The following is a 19,968-nucleotide window of genomic DNA, read 5'->3' on the forward strand; positions in this document are numbered from 1 at the left end:
CTGTTCCTTCCTCAGGGATGGGTCACCAAAGCCAGCCCCAGGAATGTAATAGACATTTGAAAGGAAGAAAGTGCTGTCTTGTACACATCCCTGGAGGGCTGGCTTTAATGATGTCCTAGTTTGGGTTTCCCAGAAACAGACCCTGAGAGAGGGATTCGATATCCTGTGGGGTTTTTTTGGCAGGTGATCCCAGGTAGGGGGGTAGAGAAAAGAGACAGGAAGGCAGTGACAATTCACCACTGCAGGCAACTGGAGGTGAACACACGGGAGCACTCTCAGAGACAGTGTAGAACATGCACGGCCATACACTGAACATGTATGATATCCCAGCTCCTGTTGGTCACTGGTGAGAGCTGCTGGGCAGGGGTGCAGGCCCCTGTGGATGTGGGCAGAGCAGGCTGGAACAGGGAAGGCCCTCAGGAAGAGGGGCCAGGATACTGGCAAATAGAAGTTGGGAAGGGGCCCAGGGAGATCCAGGCGGGGAACGGACAGTGCCTGCCACAAATAACCAGCCCTTCGAACAGGGCCCTGGGGGTGGCTTGATGCCCATCTATTCCAAGTAGAGTGGAATTCTGTTACACAGCATCATCTGTCCCCCATTTTTAGCAACAGAACCGCAGTTTTCCTTTGGGCACTCACATGCCTTGACGTACCCTTCCCTACTCATTAGGGCTTCTGAAAGTGGGGCTCACCTGTTCAGCTCTAGGGGTGGGCTTGTGACCCAGCTCCCGCCAATTAGCATATACCAGTCCCCTGGCCACACCGATTGTTTCTGAGACGTGTCTGTGCCCCATGCCAGGCTGATACAATAGAACTCTCTTTCCATTGCCCCGGAAGAGGGTGGGATATAAGCCTGGAATTGCTCCCACGAGGGAGAACCTCCCAGAGGAAGAAGCTGACCTAGCAGAGAGCAGAGCCAAGAGATGGAGAGCGTCAGAATCCCAGTGTCATCATTTGAGCCCCTGGATCTAGCCATACCTGAAGACCCTGGACTTTTCAGTCGTGTAACCCAAAAATCCCTTTTGTGCTTACGTCAGTTTGAATTGGGTCTCTGTCACTTACAACCCCAAGCTCTTTGCACTATGTGTAAATGGGGGTTTCTAAAGTGTTTAAGAATGCAGGAGTAAATGAAAGGTTCTCCCTTCTGTCCCCCATAATCACTATTTCCTCCGAATCCCAGGTTGTCTGAAGAGATTCTCAGAGGGAGCTCAGTGTGTCCAGGGGCAGGAGTTTGGAATCCTTGGAGCCCAGCTCCTGCCGCCTTAGGCTGGTTGTTCTTGGGGCCACGTGAAGAGCTGGGGGGATCATAGCTGAGCAGGCAGAGTGGATGCCTGGGCTGCCACGTGGGGCCCCTTTCCCTCTAAGCATCAGGAACCTCTGTGTTCCTGGCCAAGGCACGCAGGCGTGCATTCACGCATTCACATTTATTCACTGGCACCTGCTGTGTAAGGGCACCAGGATAAAAGGGTGGGCTAAACAGACAATCCTTGCCTTCAGGAGCCTCCAGTCTAGTGCGGGAGACCCTATACCAATCACACCAGTAAACGTCAAATTGTGAGCTAAGTAGTTCCAGGCCCCATCTCACTCCTTCCTGCTCCTTGCTGATCGGCCATCTCTCCCCTGGAGCCCGCTCAGCAGCTCAGACACAACTTTTCTCCTTCCCGCATTTGGGATCTTGTACTCCTCAACCTGGAAGCCCCACCTCCTGTCTAACCTGCATCCTGCCTGCTTCTGGTGCAGCCCACTTTCTTTACTTTGGTCCCAGGGGAGGTGAAGGCCGTTGAACACCTTTTCAGGTCACCTCGCTACTCAGGTATGAGGCTCTAGACATTTATGAGGCAACTAGGATGCGCCAGGAGCTTCCACAAGGCTAGACCTTCCCCCAGATGGAGAAACTAGGGCACAGAGCATGGGGGTCCTGCACGAGCAAGGCCAGCCTCTCCCACCCGCTGGAGTAGGAACAGGACGCTCTGTCCTGTGCCCTTCTTGCTACTTGTCCCTCTAACCTCTCCCAGGTCAAGGGTCTCTCCCAGTTGGCAGCCTCTGGTTGCAGTTCCCAGGCCCACTCTACTGCTGGCCTGGGTGGGGGTGGGGGTTGTCTCCCTGACACCTACAGGCAGCACCCTCCCCTCCCCTCCTCCAGCCCCTCCTCCGCAGGGAGGCTTTGCCCACACCACCCGCTTATTTGACGAACACAGATTGGTGCCAGATTTTAAGCATTTGACACAGGTGAACTCGTTTAAATTTCACAACAACTTTACGGTGTGGGCGTGCTCTCATTTTGTACCTGAGACATGGAGGTGAGAAGCTGCTGAGGTGGACACACTGGCTGGGCCTGAACCCAGGCAGGCTCCGGAGACCAGGCCCCGGACTACTGCGGTGCCCAGCCCATCAGCCCCAGCAACCTCGCCTCCTCTCACCTGCTCCCGCTATCTCAGTTCCATCCCTCTCCCTACCCACCTCCCTCTCTCGGTTTCCACTCCTTTGCCCAAGAGCTTCTGCCCGGGAGGGGCTCTGCGCTGGGACCCCGGACTGGAGGGAGGGACACAGGGTGGAGGCCTGGGCGCTGGAGGGACCGAGCGCCACCCCCATCCGTTCGCAGCCCGGTGGAGGCCTGGCTGAGCTAGGGACCTGGAGGACGTGGGCAGGGTGCAGTCGGAGGGGGCCAGGTGGAACCTGGCCTGCAAGCCCTAATTAAGTTAGTTAATTAGGTGGGGAGGAGAAGCCTGTGGGAGTTAGTGAGCTCAGCTAATTAAGTGGATCCTGGAGAATGGCTCAAATCCTAGTGGCTCAGGAGGAGAGATGAAGGCTTAGGCAGGACAGAGGGAGGGGGGATAAAGTGCCTGGCACCTCCCCACCGTCACCAGGTCTGCAGCCACCGTGGGGCTCTGAGGTCACTATTGAGACCATCGGGGTCAGCAGCCACCCCCAGGGTCTGGCCTGAAGTTACCATCAGGGTGCGGTGCCCTCACCAAGGCCACATATGCTCTGGGATGCTTGGGTTGAAGTCACCATGGAGACCTGATTGCCTGTCACCCACCACTCAGGGCTTAAAGCTATATCACCCTTTGAACTTTTGGGGGATGGAGGCAGAAAATGAGCCCTGACCCAGGGACCCTGCAAAGCAGCCACGACAATCCCTGTGACGGGCTGGGAACCGTGACCACCACCCTCACATTCCCCCAGGTTTAAGTTGGCAAAGCACTCGCTGTCTTTGCCAGAGGGAAACCTGCAGGGCTCTCAGTCCCAGCTTACAGATGTGGCAACTGCGGCCAGGATGGAGGGGTGTGCCCTGGCGCATCCTCAGCCCCCGCTCACAGAGCGGATGCGAGGCAGGTGGTGGGTGGCAGGGGAATGTTCGCTTCCAAGCTGGTCCCCTGGGAGGCCAGCAGCTGGCCCAGGAGCCTGGGGGCTTTCCCCTGCTGGGCTCTGTTTCCCTCTAATCATGGGGTCTTGAGTAACAACAACAGCACCCGTGGCTGGAGCAGGTACCACGTGTGAGGTGTGTGTCCTTGACACCGGGGCCAGCTACAGAATGTGGGGCTTCTTGTTCAGAAAGCAGAAGAGAAGCTCTTCCTTCCTACCCAAGCCTCTCTCTCCGCCTGCCATTAATGTCATGCTGCCTTGGGCACAGGGATACTCCTGGGGCCAGTGCAGGCCCTCATGGGTGCCTGGGGCCACCTTGATGCACACCTGACACAGAACCCTCCTGCACCCAGGCCACTGCCAGACGAAGGATAGCAGCCTTGACTGGCTGGGGGCAAGGAGTGGGTGGCCAAGACACACCCAGGGGATTTGGGAAGGGAGGTGGGATTCACAGTGCATGCGCCATTGTTAATCAGACTTCATTACACTTCAAAGATGAAATGATTAAGAATTGCAAAAAAAAAAAAAAAAAAAGAATTGCAAGATGCTGGGAAGTCCCTGGCAGTCCAGTGGTTAGGACGCTGTGTTTTCACTGCTGAGGGGGAGGGTTTGATCCCTGGTTGAGGAACTAAGATCCCACAAGCCACGCAGCGCAGCCAAAAAATGAAAAAAAAAAAAAAAGAATTGCAAGATGCTGGGAAGTCCCTGGCAGTCCAGTGGTTAGGACGCTGTGTTTTCACTGCTGAGGGTGAGGGTTTGATCCCTGGTTGAGGAACTAAGATCCCACAAGCCACGCAGCGCAGCCAAAAAATGAAAAAAAATGCAAGATGCCAACCACAGAGCACTATAGCCCAAGTTTGGGGCCCTGAATGATGCACACTGACTGAGTCCTCACAGACACTCTGCTTACTTGGTACCGTTACTGCCCTCACTTCACATATTTGTTCATTCATTCATTCACTTGCAAAATATTGGGTTGGCCAAAAAGTTCGTTTGGGTTCTTCCCTAAGATGTTATGAAAACCCGACCGACATTTTTGGCCAACCCAATATTATTGCATGCCTCCTTCATGCCAAGCACCATTTGCGATGAACAAAACCTAGAAAAATCCCTGCCCTTGTCCATTGTAGTGAGGGGAGAAGACAAAAAACAGGGTACATGAGTAAATGATTATGCTTCAAGGGATTAGTGGGAGGGAAGAAGTAAAGCAGGGAGGGGACAGGGCATACAGGAAGGTCCTCACAGAGACGGTTACATTTGAGCAGAAACTTGAAGGAGGTGAAGGAGGGAGGGAGCCATGCAGATGTGGAGGCAGGCGGGCAGGTACAGTGGGCTGGGCAGAGGAAACAGCCAGTGCAAAGGCCCTGAGGCCAGAGTGTGTGCTTGGGATGCTCAGGAACAACGAGGAGGCTGATGGAGCAACGGAGGAGACGAGAGGTGACGGGGAGAGTTTGTTCAGGCCCACTGTAAGCCTTTGCCTTTGACTCTGAGAGGGGTGGGAGTCCTTGGAGGGTTTTGAGCAGAGGAGGCAGGAGGCGGGTTGTAGGTTTTAACAGACTCCCTTTGGCTGCTGTGGAGAAGACAGACTGTGGGGGAATGGAAGTGAGGAGGCTCCTGTACCCAGCCAGGCAAGAGAAGATAGCAACAGACCAGGCAGTAGGAACAGAAGTGGTGAGAAGTGGCAGGATCTGCTGGCCGATTGGCCAATGGGACGGGCTGTGTGTGTGTGTGTGTGTGTGTGTGTGTGTGTGTGTGTGTGTGTAGAGTGCCCTTGGCCCCTGGACCATGAAATTCCACGAACAGCTGAGGACACTAAGCAGCTCTCTGCCCCCCAAGATTCCTTGCCCCTGAGGGTCTGCTCTCATTTCCGGGGCCCCCACCCCTCTACCTCTACATTTCTGCCTGCCTTGGGCCAGTGGCTACAACAATGACATGTTACATGAACCCTCTTAGGCACAGTTCCCCCTTCTTGGGGTCGCAGACTGAGATGCTCACGGGAGCCAGGGAGGGACTGTGAATGGGGTGCACGCCTGGGTGGGGACCATGGTGAGCCGGAGAGCCCTGGCCCACCTGAGTGGCGGCCTCCCCTCCCCTGTGGCCCCACTGCTGTCATGTGGGAACATGAACTCAGGTTTGCAGAGCTTCCAATTCTTCAGGAGAAGTTGGAAATCTTCATCCTAAGGTGTAATGCCCTGATTTTTAAAATATTGGCAAATCATTTAAAAAATGTCAGGCAGGCTATACCCCTCTGTGGGACCAAGGATAGGACAGAGGGACTGCTCCTGTGGGCCTTTTACCCACTGCAACCTCCACACCCGGGGGTCTCGGCAAACCTGGAAATGCAGACATCCCCTGGGGTGTGGCCTCATAGGTCAGCTCTTGGTTGGTTTGGGCAGGAGCCAGGAAGGAGCGGGGGCAGTGAGGAGAATGGCTGGGATGGAGTGCCCATGCTGAGCCCTTGGGCACCAGGCATCCTGTGGGTCCAGGGATGATGTGGTTACCAGGCAAGGGCAGCTGCTGGTTCCCTGGGCACCTGGAGGAGCAGGGGAAGGTCTGGGGTAAGAAGGAGAGACCGTGGCCAGGAAGGAGCCACAGGGTGAGGTTTGCTGCAAAACAAAAGAATCAGCAAGACTGAGCAGCAGGAAAGGGAGGAGCCCAGGCACACAGGAGCCTAGAGGCCACCCCCTACCCAGCCTCTGCTTCCTCCCACTCCGTTTCTCACCCTGGATCTGGGCTGGGCAGGGCTGAGGGGCTGCAGGAGAAGCAGAGAGATACAGAGGCGGGGGCAAACCCTTCTCCACTGTCAGGAGGTGTTAGCCATTCCCCCAGTGTGGCTCAGCGCTTCACCCGCGTGACCTCATTCATCCTTTGAACCATCTCAGCTTAGAACTAACGCTGTGCCCACTGTACCGCGGACGAAACTGGGTCACAGAATGGTCGCATAACTGGCCAAGATCACAGAGCCTGGAAGTAGTGGAACCTGGAGTGAAACCCAGGGGTACGTGGCTGCAGAATCTGAACTTTGAACACAGAAACTGTCCGAAAAAGAGGCCGAAGCCTCACCACTGGAACCTGCTGGGCCGTCCCGCAATGTGCGGGCGCGGCGCTCCCTCTAGCGGCCGGTCTGCAACAGTGCAGGACAGAAGACGGGCTAACGGGGCGCTGGCCTTGCTCGGTCCGATCTCTCGGTCTCTGTCTCACACACATGCACGCGCGCGCACACACATATGTACTATCTGGTTCTCCAGGGGAAGACCACGACATCTCCATCTCCTCATCTACAACCCAGGGCATGCGGCCCCTACCCAACTGCCCCTTTCCCTGGTCAGGCTCCACTTGCAATGCAAGCCCCAAGGAACTTTCTGGTTGCTCCTCTGTGTCTCTTTCTTTCTGTCAGAGCCTGGGTCTCCTTGACCACACCCGTGGTTCTCAAACTCTGCTGCACATTATAATCTACTGGGGAACTTTCAAAAGTCCTGATGCGCAGGCCACACCACCATCATTAGAGGGGAGGACAGAGGAGATGTCAGGCAGTCTGCAGCACGCCTCTCCGTTCTCTGGCCTTTTCTGTCACCTTAACCCTCTCTGCTCCCTTCAGCCTCTGAGGCTCACACCCAAGCCTTGTAATTATCCCAACCCCACCCACTCTGAGATCTGTTTTGATCATCTCCCTCTGTTTCCCCCTTCCATCGTCTTCATCTGGCACCCAGAAACAACAGCTCTTTGATCTCATCGAGGCCACCAGCCCACTGTCCCCATCACTTTCTCACTGCCCATCAGTCTCCTTCTGCCACGACTGTCCACTGTGCCCTGTTTGGGCTCCGCACACCCTCACCATGGCCGCTCCCTGGAAACCACTCCCCACTGCTGGGCCCAACTTTCCTGTTGAAGTACCTGCCTGGAAAAATGCCAGCTGTCACCTGCTCTCTGCCTGCAACTGCACAAGCTAGCACTGGTCTGAGGGTCCCACACCTGGCTGGGAGTTTCCCTTCATGGGCTCAAAGGGGCACTCACTGCTGCTGCCCTACAACCCAAGTATGCCTGTCAGTTGCTTTTCCCCACTCTCTCTGAGCAGTGATTCTCAAACTTTAATTTGCTTGTGCATCTCCTAGGGATCTTGGTGAGGCCCGAGATTCTGCACATCTAACCAGCCCCCAGGGGGTGCTGTTGCTGCTGGTCCATGCACCCCACTCTGAATGGCAAGGTCTTCCCACCTTCTCCTTGCTCCTCAAACCGTGGCTGCCACTTCATTGAGAAAACAGATGGACCAGATGCAGTTGTATTGGCTCCCACCATCAAAGCACAAACCCACCGAGCTCCGAGCTCCTCACTTCTTCCAAAGGCTTCAGTGGGGGGTGGCCCTTCTCCTTCTGAGGCCAACCCCTCCCTTGGGCCCTGGATTCTTCAGGACATTCCCCCCCTTCCCCCTCCTCCTTTCTCCAGGATTGTCCCCCCAGCTTGCGGGCTCTGGTGTCTCCTCCACCACACATCTCCATCCATTTCCTTTCTTGTTGTTAATAAATTTATTTATTCTATTTATTTATGTTTGGCTGTGTTGGGTCTTCGCTGCTGTGTGCGGGCTTTCTCTAGTTGCAGCCAGCAGGGACTACTCTGCGTTGCAATGCGCGGGCTTCTCATCGTGGTAGCTTCTCTTGTTGCGGAGCACGGGCTCTAGGCGCACGGGCTCAGTAGTTGTGGCACACGGGCTTAGTTGCTTCATGGCATGTGGGATCTTCCCGGCACAGGGATCGAACCCATGTCCCTGCATTGGCAGGCGGATTTTTTTAAAAATTATTTTAATTTACAAATAGAAAACATCTTGGAAGAAAAAAAATGAAAGAAAAACACAAAACATATAGGGAAATTTTCACTCCATGAGCGTCTCAAATCCTCATTTGTTCACCAGTCCCCAAGATGGAAAAACACTTTTCTAAAAAGGTACTCAGCCACCAACAATGATGTTATTAATAGGAATATGGATCAATTTCACAAAAAAGCCAATGAATCCCATTATAGCAAATCCTATTGCTGTTGCCATGGCAATCTTCTGGAATTCTTTTCTATCAGCTTTGGTGCATCTTTTTTTTTTTTTTCTTTTCTTTTTTGCGGTACGCGGGCCTCTCACTGCTGTGGCCTCTCCTGTTGCGGAGCACAGGCTCTGGACGCGCAGGCTCAGAGGTCATGGCTCACGGGCCCAGCCGCTCCGTGGCATGTGGGATCTTCCCGGACCGGGGCACGAACCCGTGTCCGCTGCATCGGCAGGCGGACTCTCAACCACTGCGCCACCAGGGAAGCCCTTGGTGCATCTTTTAACCAGCCGAATCGAGGCCTTCACAAACTCCCGACTTGGGTCAACGAACTGCATTACCTGATCCATGATGTCCGCCGTTCGCTCGCAAGCCAAAAACTGGCAGGCGGATTCTTTTTTTTGTTTGTTTGTTTGTTTTTGCGGTACGCGGGCCTCTCACCGCTGTGGCCTCTCCCGTCGCGGAGCACAGGCTCCGGACGCGCTGGCCTCAGCGGCCATGGCTCACGGCCCCAGCCGCTCCGCGGCATGTGGGATCTTCCCGGACCGGGGCACGAACCCGCGCCCCCTGCATCGGCAGGCGAACTCTCAACCACTGCGCCACCAGGGAAGCCCCTCACTGTTGCTTTAATTTGCTGTTTCCGGATGACATATGATGTGGAGCATCTTCTATATGCTTATTTGCCATCTGCAGATCATCTTTGGTGAAGTGGCTGTTCAGATCTTTTGCCCATTCTTTAATTGGGTTGTTCATTTTCTTATTGTTGAGTTTCACCAGTTCTTTGTATACTTTGGATAACAGTCTTTTATCAGTTAAACATTTCTATATCATATCAGATGTCTTTTGCAAATGTTTTTCTCCCATTTTATGGCTTATCTTCTCATTCTCTTAACAGTGTGTTAGAGCAGAAGTTTAAAATTTTTAATTTCCCTTTTCTGCACAAAAGTTGTTTTTCTTGGATTTAATAACTTTTTTGGGGGGGGGTAGGGCCTGTTTTTCTATCTGTTTATGTCTAATTCAACCCACACTCTCTCTTTTTGTGTAAATTTTTCAAAAGTTTAAGTATATTGGGCATCCTATCAGTTTCATCTCCTTGAAGAAACCTTTTCTAGAACCTTCTGACTTATCCAATGTGAACTGCCTGCCCTCCAGGCCTGCTCCTCAGAGAAGCTGCCCTGGGATCTCCCTTCACCAACATCTGGCAGATGCCCTTCAACTCTCTCTTGTGTTGGCTCCCTTGTTTCCTGCATCCCAGGTTTACTCCTTCTTGGTTTACTTCCTTGTTTTAGGAACACATCCTCCAGTAGCTTTCTTAAGAAAGGGTGCGTGAGAGGTAAATTTTTGAGCCTTAGTAAATCTAAAAAGATCTTTTTTGTACTTTATTAATGGTTTGGCTAAGTATCAAATTCTAGACCGAATATAATTCTTTTATACTTTTGAAAATAGCTTCCTTGTCTTCTGGTTTCCAGGATTGCTGTTGAGAAATCTGATGCCATTATGATTCTTGATCCTTAGTAGAATATGGTAGAATGTTCTTCTTGTCTCTGCGTTCTGAAATTTAATAGTGACTGGCTGTGGTGTGGGTCGAACTTTATCCATTTTTTGGACACTCAGTGGGCCCTTTTTTTTTTTTTTTATAAATTTGTTTATTTATTTATTTATTTTTGGCTGCGTTGGGTCTTTGTTGCTGTGCACAGGCTTTCTCTAGTTGCAGCGAGCAGGGGCTACTCTTTGTTGCGGTGCGCGGGCTTCTCATTGCGGTGGCTTCTCTTGTTGCGGAGCACGGGCTCTAGGTGCATGGGCTTCAGTAGTTGTGGCTCGCAGGCTCTAGAGTACAGGCACAGTAGTTGTGACACATGGGTTTTTTTTTGCTCTGCCGCATGTGGGATCTTCCCAGACCAGGGCTCGAACCCGTGTCCCCTGCATTGGCAGGCGGATTCTTAACCACTGCACCACCAGGGAAGTCCTCAGTGAGCCCTTTTGATCTGAAAACTCAGGTCCTTCCATTCTGAGAAATATTTGAAATATTTCATCGACTTATTTCCTCTTCTCTGTTTTCTGTCTTCTCTTTCTGGAACTCCTTTGTTAAGGTGTCAGATTCTTGCACTGGTCCTCTTTCTTACTCTTTCTTTCCTATTTTCCATGTGTGGCAGCCATGTAGGTGCCCCTCTGGGTTCTCCCTTCAAGAAAGAACTTGTTACTCAGCTGTGAAGAGTGCAGTTGGTTGACAGCCTCCAACTACAGTGCCTCTGAGACCTACCACAGCCTTTGAGTCAAGACCAAGGTCTTCTTGGGCAGCCCAGCCAATGACTGAGCACAGCAGGGACACCAGGACCTGGCCCTTTCTGCCCAGTGTGGGGCTCCTCCAATGGACAGTCTTTGCTCTGCAGCCCCCACTGGGTTGGTCAAGACTTTGATCTACACCAAAGTCAGGCTCTCTCTTCCCACATTTATTTCCTTTCCTCCTTCATTTCACAGATGTCAGATCTACGTCACAGTCTGAAGACTCTTCCTGCCCAATCCTGATTCCTCCTCCTTTATTTTTCACAGGCATTAGCCCCCCAGGACTTCTTACACTGCTAACTCAGCTCACCGTCTGTTTACTGGAGATCCAAACAGATATGTATCATTACCTTTCTGCTTTACTTTTTGGAAAACTTCCTCAACTTTATCTTTTAACTCCGGGGGTCAGGAAACTTTTCCTATAAAGGGCTCAATGGTAAATATTTGAGGCTTTATGGGCCTTAGGGTCTCTGTAACAACTACTTGACTCCACCAATGTGAAAGCAGCCATAGGCAGTACATAAACAAATGGTGTAGCTGTGTTCAAATAAAACTTTATTTAAAAAACAGGTGACAGGAGACTTTCCTGGTGGTCCAGTGGTTAAGAATCTGCCTTCCAATGCAGGGGACACGGGTTCGATCCTTGGTTGGGGAACTAATATCCCATATGCTGAGGGGTAGCTAAGCCCACGGGCCGCAACTACTGAGCTTGCGTGCTCTGGAGCCCGTGCACCACAACTAGAGAGAAGCGCACAGGCTGCAATGAAGCGAAGAGCCCATACGCTGCAACAAAACATCCTGCAGGCTGCAACTAAGACCTGACACAGCCATAAATAAATAAATAAATAAATATTTTTTTTTTTTTTTAAAAAAGCAGGTGACAGGCTGGATTTGGCACGAAGGCTGTAGTTAAGAGAAGCGCACAGGCTGCAATGAAGCGAAGAGCCCATACGCTGCAACAAAACATCCTGCAGGCTGCAACTAAGACCTGACACAGCCAAAAATAAATAAATAAATAAATAATTTTTTTTTTTTTAAAAAAAGCAGGTGACAGGCTGGATTTGGCACGAAGGCTGTAGTTTGCTGACCCCTAACTTTATTAAATAAATTTTCCATTTCTGCTATGATATTCTTTTTTTTTAATTGAAGTATAGTTGATTTACAATGTTGTGTTAATTTCTGCTGTATAGCAAAGTGATTCAGCATGTATATATATATACACACACACACACACACACACACACATTCCTTTTCATATTCTTTTCCATTATGGTTTATCACAGGATATTGAACATAGTTCCCTGTGTTATATAGTAGGACCTGTTTTTTATCCATTCTATGTATACTAGTTTGCATCTGCTAACTCCAAACTCCCACTGCTATGATATTCTTAATTTTTAAGAACTTTTTTGTTTTGTTTTGTCCATCCTCAGAGGCTTTTTCCCTTTCAAAATAGCATCTAGTTTTTGTTTCATAGTTGCAATATATTTTCCTAAATCTGTGAATATAGTAATTGTAGTTTTGCTTTTAAGTTTTCTTTTCCCTGCGTATTCTGTTTCCTCTAAATTCTGTTTTTCTGTTTGTTTTTGCTCTGCCTCTCATATTAGACGTTTTTCACAAATGTTGATGGTCCCTGGTTATCTGCTCATATTTAAGAGAGTTAAAAAGCTGATAGAATAGTAGTTGCCTCTGTGTGTGTGTTGGGTATTGACTGGGGCATGATGAAAGCCTGAATGTTACCTCACATGGTAATATCTTGCTTGAGGTGTGGGTTACACAGGTGTATACATTTGTCAAAACTCATTAAGCTGGCCACTTAAGACCTTTGCATTTCACAGTAATTATGCCTTGATTAAAGAATATAAAAATACAACTTATGCAAGCAAGCTGCTGAGTAGCTCTGTGCTATGGGTAGGGGGCTTGGCTGACTCAGGGGGTCAATATAGAGAATTCGCATTGGGTTGTTTCATTGGGAAATCCCTGATGCCAACCTTTTTAAGTATCCTTTTCTTGGACAGTCTGACACTGGTGGTCCAGTGGCTAAGAATCTGCCTTCCAGGGCTTCCCTGGTGGCACAGTGGTTGGGGGTCCGCCTGCCGATGCAGGGGACGCGGGTTCGTGCCCCTGTCCGGGAGGGTTCCGCATGCCGCGGAGCGGCTGGGCCCGTGGGCCGTGGCCGCTGGGCCTGCGCGTCCGGAGCCTGTGCTCCGCGGCGGGAGACACGGGTTCGATCCTTGATCGGGGAGCTAAGATCCCACATGCTGCAGGGCAACTAAACCCACACGGGCTCAGTAGTAGACAGAACTAATCTGAACAGAAAAAAAAAATCTGGAGGAAACAGAAACTATGCACGGAGAGAAGAAAACTAAAACAGGAAACAAGAGAAAAGCAAGAAAAAAAACCCAATCGTTAATATATTCAGAGATTGAAGGGAATAAATCTGCAGTGTCCTGCCTGCAGAGTTTAGGCTGGACTTCACTATTCTGGGAGCTGAGATGGGGAAGGAGGCCCCAGGTGATGGGGGCGGGGCAGAGCTCCCCACATTCAGGATGCAATATTCAAATAATCCCGCCAGTAGGGTATAGAACTCTCCCGTCATCCTCACGGCGCCCTGTCCTCTGGTTCAGAGACTCTTGTGTTTTATCCTCTCTGGAGAATAAGCCTTCGGTCTTTGTCAGGGTGGCGGAGAGGCAGCTGCCCAGTGGTGCTGAGCAGAGAAAGAAATCTGAGAATTAAAGCCCTTCTTAGACCAATCCGCCTGTTTTTGGCCCCGGCTTTACGCTCACTTCCAGGCGGTACTTAGTCCATTAACACCAGGGCTTTTGGGGGTTTTGTGGGGGAACTGTGGTGCCCCTTGGCTTTCTCACCCCCAATTCCGGGTTCACTTGAGGTGCCGTGTCATCAGGCTGCTACACCATTTACTGCGTTCTTCTGCTTTCCAGATTCCAAAACTGTGTTGCTATTGTCTCCTTTTTCAATGTATTAGTTCTTGCTGATTCATGCTGTGGCAGGCAGAACAATGGACCACCTAATCCCACAAAATGTCTGGGTCCTAATCTCCAGAACCTGGCAGTATGTTACCTTACGTGGCAGAAGGGGACTTTGCAGGTGTGATTAAGGTTAAGGACCTTGAGATGGGGAGATGATCTTGGATTGTTCAGATGAGCCCAAGCTAATCGCATGCAGCATTAAAAGCAGAGAACCTTTCCCAGCTGTGGTCCAAGAAAGACGTGTTGAGAGAAGCAGGGCCAGAGAGACGCTACCTTGCCAGAGGGAGGGGGCCAACTGGAAAACGGCACCTTGGAAAAGACCAGGGAATGGATTCTCCCCTAGAGCTTCCAGAAAGAGCTTCCAAGAGCAGCCCTGTCAACATCTTGATTTTAGCCCAGGGAGACCTGTGTTGGACTTTTGACATATAGTCAGTAAGATGATAAATCTGGTTTTTTTTTTTTTTTTAACATCTTTATTGGGGTATAATTGCTTCACAATGGTGTGTTAGTTTCTGCTTTATAACAAAGTGAATCAGCTATACATATACATATGCTCCCATGTGTCTTCCCTCTTTAAATTTGGTTTTAAACAACTAAGTTTGTGGTAGTTTGTTATGGCAGCAACAAAAGAGCAATAAATATACCTTAAAAACACACTTACATGTGGAGAAAAGGGAACCCTCCTACACTGTTGGTGGGAATGTAAATTGGTGCAGCCACTGTGGAGAACAGTATGGAGGTTCCTTAAAAAGCTAAAAGAGTTACCAAATGACACTGCAATCTCACTCCTGGGCATATATCCAGAGAAAACTCGAATTCGAAAAGATACATGCACCCTAATGTTTACTGTAGCACTATTTACAATAGCCAAGACGTGGAACCAACCTAAATGTCCACTGACAGATAAATGAATAAAGAGGATGTGGTATATATGCACCCCTATGTTCATAGCAGCACTATTCACAATAGCCAAGACATAGAAACAACCTAAATGTCCATCAACAGATGAGTGGATAAAGATGTGGTACATAGATACCGTGGAATATTACTCAGCCATAAAAAAGAACAGATAATGCCATTTGCAGCAACATGGATGCAACTACAGATTATCATACTAAGTGAAGTAAGTCAGACAGAGAAAGACAAATACCATATGATATCACTTATATGTGGAATCTAAAATATGGCACAAATGAACCTATCTACAAAACTATTACATTTAGAATGGGTAAACAACAAGGTCCTACTGTATAGCAAAGGGAACTATATCTAACCTCCTGGGATAAACCATAATGGAAAACAATATTAAAAAAGGAATGTATGTATGTGTAAAACCGAGTCACCTTGCTGTGCAGCAGGGACTGGCACAGCCTTGCCAATCAACTCTACCTCAATAAAAATAATAATAAAAAAGATGTGATATATATAATACAATGTATATATACAATTTTATATTTATACACACACACACACACACACACACACACAAAATGGAATATTACTCAGCCATAAAAAGGATGAAATAATGCCATTTGCAGCTACATGGATGGACCTAGAGATTACCACACTAAGTGAAGTAAGCCAGACAAAGACAAATAGCAGATGCTATCACTTATATGTGGAATCTAAAATACGGTACAAATGAATTTATTTGCAAAACAGAAACAGACAGACATAGGAAACAAACTTATGGTTACCAAAGGGGAAAGTGGGGGAGGGATAAATTTGGAGTTTGGGATTAACCGATACAAACTACTACATATAAAAGAGACAAACAACAAAGTCCTGGAATTTCCCTGCGGGTCCAGTGGTTAAGATTCTGTGCTTCGGGCTTCTCTGGTGGCGCAGTGGTTGAGAATCCGCCTGCTAATACAGGGGACACGGGTTCGAGCCCTGGTCCGGGAAGATCCCACATGCCGCGGGGCAACTAGGCCCGTGAGCCACAACTACTGAGCCTGCGCGTCTGGAGCCTGTGCTCCGCAACAAGAGAGGCCGCGACAGTGAGAGGCCCACGCACTGCGATTAAGAGTGGCCCCCGCTTGCCACAACTAGAGAAAGCCCTCGCACAGAAACGAAGATGCAACACAGCAAAAATAAATTAATTAATTAATAAACTCCTACCCCCAACACCTTAAAAAAAAAAAAAAAAGATTCTGTGCTTCCACTGCGGGGGGGTGCGTGTTACATCCCTGGTCAGGGAATGGTGTGGCCAAAAAACACCACTAAAAAACAAAACCAAAAAAAAAAGCAACAACAAGGTCCCTGCTATAGCACAGGGAACTATCAATATATTCAGTATCTTGTAATAAACCATAAAGGAAAAGAAAAAAGAAAACCCACTCACTTCTTTTTCATGGGGTTTCAGGACACAGAGAAATTAGATGTGTGTATTCGATCCACCGTCTTTAACCGGAAGTTTCTGCTCACACCTACTCCTGTCTCCACCCCTCCATGAAATGTTCTTAGCCGGGTCACTTTCAACTTCTGTTCTGCTGAATCTATTCTCCTTTTCCTTGGCCGTTTGGCATCTCTGAAGCCAGTTGTCCACCTCTCTCTCCTCCTTGAGACACTCATCTCTTGGTTTCCATGACTACCCATGCTCCTGGTTTCCCTCCTACTTTACCTCTCTTCCGCCCTTGTTAGCGTCTCCTCCACGTGACCCCAAAATTGTGGAGTTCCTCAGGGCTCCGTCCTGGGGCCTCTCCTCTCCTCTCTCTCCTTGTGACCTCATGGTTTTCTTTTTTTAAAAAAATTAATTGATTAAATTTTGGCTGCGTTGGGTCTTCGTTGCTGTGTGCGGGTTTTCTCTAGTTGCGGCGAGCAGGGGCTACTCTTAGTTGCGGTGCGCAGGCTTCTCATTGCGGTGGCTTCTCTTGTTGCGGAGCACGGGCTCTAGGCGTGTGGGCTTCAGTAGTTGTGGAACGTGGGCTCTAGAGCGCAGGCTCAGTAGTTGTGGAGCAAGGGCTTAGTTGCTCCGTGGCATGTGGGATCTTCCTGGACCAGGGCTCGAGCCCGTGTCCCCGGGGATCTTCCTGGACCAGGGCTCGAACCCGTGTCCCCTGGGATCTTCCTGGACCAGGGCTCGAACCCGTGTCCCCTGCATTGACAGGCAGATTCTTAACCACTGCGCCACCAGGGAAGTCCCAACCTCACGGCTTTTAATGCCATCTTCACACTGAAGTCTCTGATATCCTCTCACCCGCCCCAAAACTACAGCTTTGAGCTCCGGACTCTTAGTATCAAGTCCTCACTTGACATCTTCACTTGGGCATCTCATGTGCCTCTAGGTTGAAAACATCCATGGCCGAATTCTTGAGTTTCCCACCACGTCTCTTCCCTCTCTTGAAACTTCCCATCATCCCCACACTTATCCAACCCAGAAACCTCAGATTCATCCTTGCTTCCCTTCTTTAACCCATCAGCAAATTCTGTCTCCCAAATACATCTAGAAGGCGCCTATTTCCCCCGTCTCCAAGGGCCACCATGGTCCAGGCCAACGCCATGGCCCCCCTCCATCACCACCGTGACCTCCACCCAGGTTTCCTGTGTCTGCTCTGGCCTGGCTGCCATGGATTCTCTCCAGAGCAGCCCAAGTGATCACTTAAGATGTCGATCAAATTATATGGCTTCCCCCACTTAAAAGCCTCCAAAGCTTTCCCAATCTTATCCAGAATGAAATCCATCCTCCTCACCATGGCCCACAAGGCCTACGTGATCTAGCCATTCCTGTCTGTCCCCGTCGCCCGTGTCACTCTCCCCGTCGCCCTTGGCACTCTCCCCGTCACCCTTGTCACTCTCCCCGTCGCCCGTATCACTCTTCCCATCACTCACCCTCCTCTAGCCACAATGACCTGACATTTTCTCACAGTCTCCAAACTCTAACCTGCCTCTGGGCCTTTGCACTCTCTGTTCTCCATGCCTGAAATCCTCCTTCTCCAACTCTGCTCAGCTCCTTCTCATTCTTGAGGTCTTAGAGGAATTGTCCCTACTTCCCCTCCCCCTTATGTCAAGTGGGTGTCTCCCCCAACCATCCCTCTGGTCATTTCCTTAACAGTGGGTTTTGAACACGGAAGATCATATCGGTTTGTTTGTTGACTTGTATTTTGTTTGACTCCCCCTTTGATAAAAGCCCAGTGAGAGCAGGACTGGTGTTTTCACTGTCCAGTCCACTGAGGGGGCTCAGTGAAATCTGCAGAATGATGAATGCATTCTGCACAACATGCTGGGTACCTCTTGCGTGCCAGGCGCTTTCATGTATACCAAATATATCATTTTCACAGCAGGACTACGTTTCCCAGTTTCTCTTGCAATTAGCTGCTTTGGCCATGTAGTGTGGGCAGAAGTGAAGTAGGCCACTTGCAGCTTTGGCTCGGAAAACCCTTCCATGTGATCTCCACCCTCTTTCTTCTTCATTTGCCAGTGGAAGCAGAGGATCCGGCGATGGATTCTGAGGCCCTGGGTGATGACAGTATCACAAGGTGGGAGGAGCCTGGGTCCCCGAAAGACTGAGTGGAGCAGTGTCCCCCACACCCCAGCCCCCTCTGGACTTTGCGTGAACAGCACAGGAGGCTCTACCACGTGAAGCGCATGCAGTTCCAGGGTTTGTTCATTAAGGCCGCAAGCCTCACCTTAATCACACGTCAAGCATCAAGGGAGGTGGCTGATGGGTGATGCTTTTGTTGACAGATTTTCACCAAATGCAGATGAGTTCTCAGTATGGCCATTTCTTGCATCGGCCCACGGAGGGCACTGCGTTCACACCTCAACGACAGCCCATTGCTGCTGCATGCAATTGTTCCAGTGTATCCTTGCTGGGCTCCTCCAGGGAAGCGCCTGGTTTGTGTTCATCTCTGTGGCCTCAGCATCTAGTCCCCAGGAGGCCTCGGGGAACATTTGCTGAATCCACACATGAGTGAACAGGTTGCCTGCATCCCTCCTTGCTTCTCTGTCCCTAAAAGCGCCCCAGCAATGCTTTAATTTTACAGAGGCCCAAAGAGAGGAAATGACTTCCCCAGAGTCACAGAGAAGCAGGATGCCTCAGAATTAGCACGCCCTGGGGCTACTCAACATGGCAGCTATTGGGAGTGAAACCTGGCACCTTCCAGGGGCTGGAGAAAGTCTGAGAGTAGTGGGGGAGGGGAACAGGCTCCTCTATACCCACAAGGTGACCCTACCAGACCTCACAACCCACTGCCCCTCCTCCAGTAGGAAAGAAACACTCCAGAGCCTTCCCCCCACCCTCCCCGCTAGCACTGCCTGGCTCCTGCAGCCTGGGTGTCCACCATCACTCAGTATTTTTAGCTTTACCACCTGGCACCTGTGGTCACTGTCTCTGCCCAGTCTGGCGGTGTCCCCTCTCCAGATCTTAAAGGGCCAGTGCCCACCAGCTCAGTGATTCTGATGTCCCATCTCCCCACATCATATTCATTCATTCATTCATTCATTCGTCCATTCGTCCAATCATTCAACAAGCATTTTGAGCTCTTACTGTGAAAATAGGGATGCTCTCAGGAATCCATTGCTTTGGATTTCGAGAAACACTTCCACACCCGTGACCTCATTGAGTCGCCTAACTTGGCCCCGTTTTGCTCCAAGCCCTCCCCACTGCTCGCTCCGTCACCTATAGATCAAGTTCTTGGCTCAGCAGTCAAGGCCCTTGGTGATCTGGCCCCTGCAGACCCTGTCAGCCCCATCTCCACCCTGCCCACACAATTCCTTTTTCATATCACCAAGTCTTTGCTCTCGCCGTACCCCTTGCCTGGGACGTCCTTTCCTTAACTTCACTCACCACCTGGCAGAGGACCTGTCCTTTAAGACAGACCCGCAGGGGCTCCTAGGGTTCCTGCGGGCAGAGGTGGTCAGTCCCTCCCCCTCACTCCCTGCATGCAGTGCACTCACGCCCATCAAGGCACCCATCGCTCTGCCAAACTGATGGGTCTGCTTTCGGGTCTCTCCTAGCAGGCTGGACCCCATGAGGGCTTGGGCCCTGGCACACTATGAGTTCTCAGTCGCTGCTGAGTGATGAACTGACAGCCATGCAAGGAGCAGCCCACCGTTTCCCAGATGAGGAGACAGAGACCCGCGGAAGGGAAATGACCGACCCAGTGAGATTCAGGGAGGAACCTGTCCCAGGCTGCAGGAGCCCATACCCCCGCCTTCCTACTAGGGGCCCGGAGGGCACACCTGGGCTGGCCCTGAGCCTGCCCTTCTCGCCACCCAGGGCAGTGCTGACTCAGGCAGTGATGGAGGCGTGGGCAGGCTGGGCTGGAGAGAGGTGACCCCTGTCTCCCCTACAGATGTTC

At 50.6% G+C, this 19,968-nt stretch overlaps 1 protein-coding gene across 1 annotated transcript; it reads right to left on the minus strand.

Moving 5' to 3' along the window:
• Nucleotides 1-8,308: 8,308 nt before the first annotated feature.
• Nucleotides 8,309-8,743, minus strand: LOC112399435 (protein transport protein Sec61 subunit gamma-like). Its single transcript, XM_024744638.1, has 2 exons — nucleotides 8,662-8,743; nucleotides 8,309-8,433 (listed from the first exon to the last, which is right to left on the minus strand). Exons 1-2 carry the CDS (start codon nucleotides 8,741-8,743, stop codon nucleotides 8,309-8,311), a joined length of 207 nt encoding a protein of 68 aa, XP_024600406.1.
• Nucleotides 8,744-19,968: the final 11,225 nt, after the last annotated feature.

This window comes from Neophocaena asiaeorientalis, unplaced genomic scaffold (assembly GCF_003031525.2).
Source record: "Neophocaena asiaeorientalis asiaeorientalis breed wild unplaced genomic scaffold, Neophocaena_asiaeorientalis_V1.1 scaffold91, whole genome shotgun sequence".
NCBI lineage: Eukaryota > Metazoa > Chordata > Mammalia > Artiodactyla > Phocoenidae > Neophocaena > Neophocaena asiaeorientalis.

What these genes read in the sequence shown, in the direction of transcription:
- LOC112399435 (XM_024744638.1), bottom strand. Translation starts at nt 8,743, where the DNA reads ATGGATCAGGTAATGCAGTTCGTTGACCCAAGTCGGGAGTTTGTGAAG. An exon ending in GGTTAAAAGATGCACCAAGG is followed by an intron (nt 8,434 to 8,661) that starts GCTTCCCTGGTG and finishes GATGCACCAAAG; the next exon opens with CTGATAGAAAAGAATTCCAG.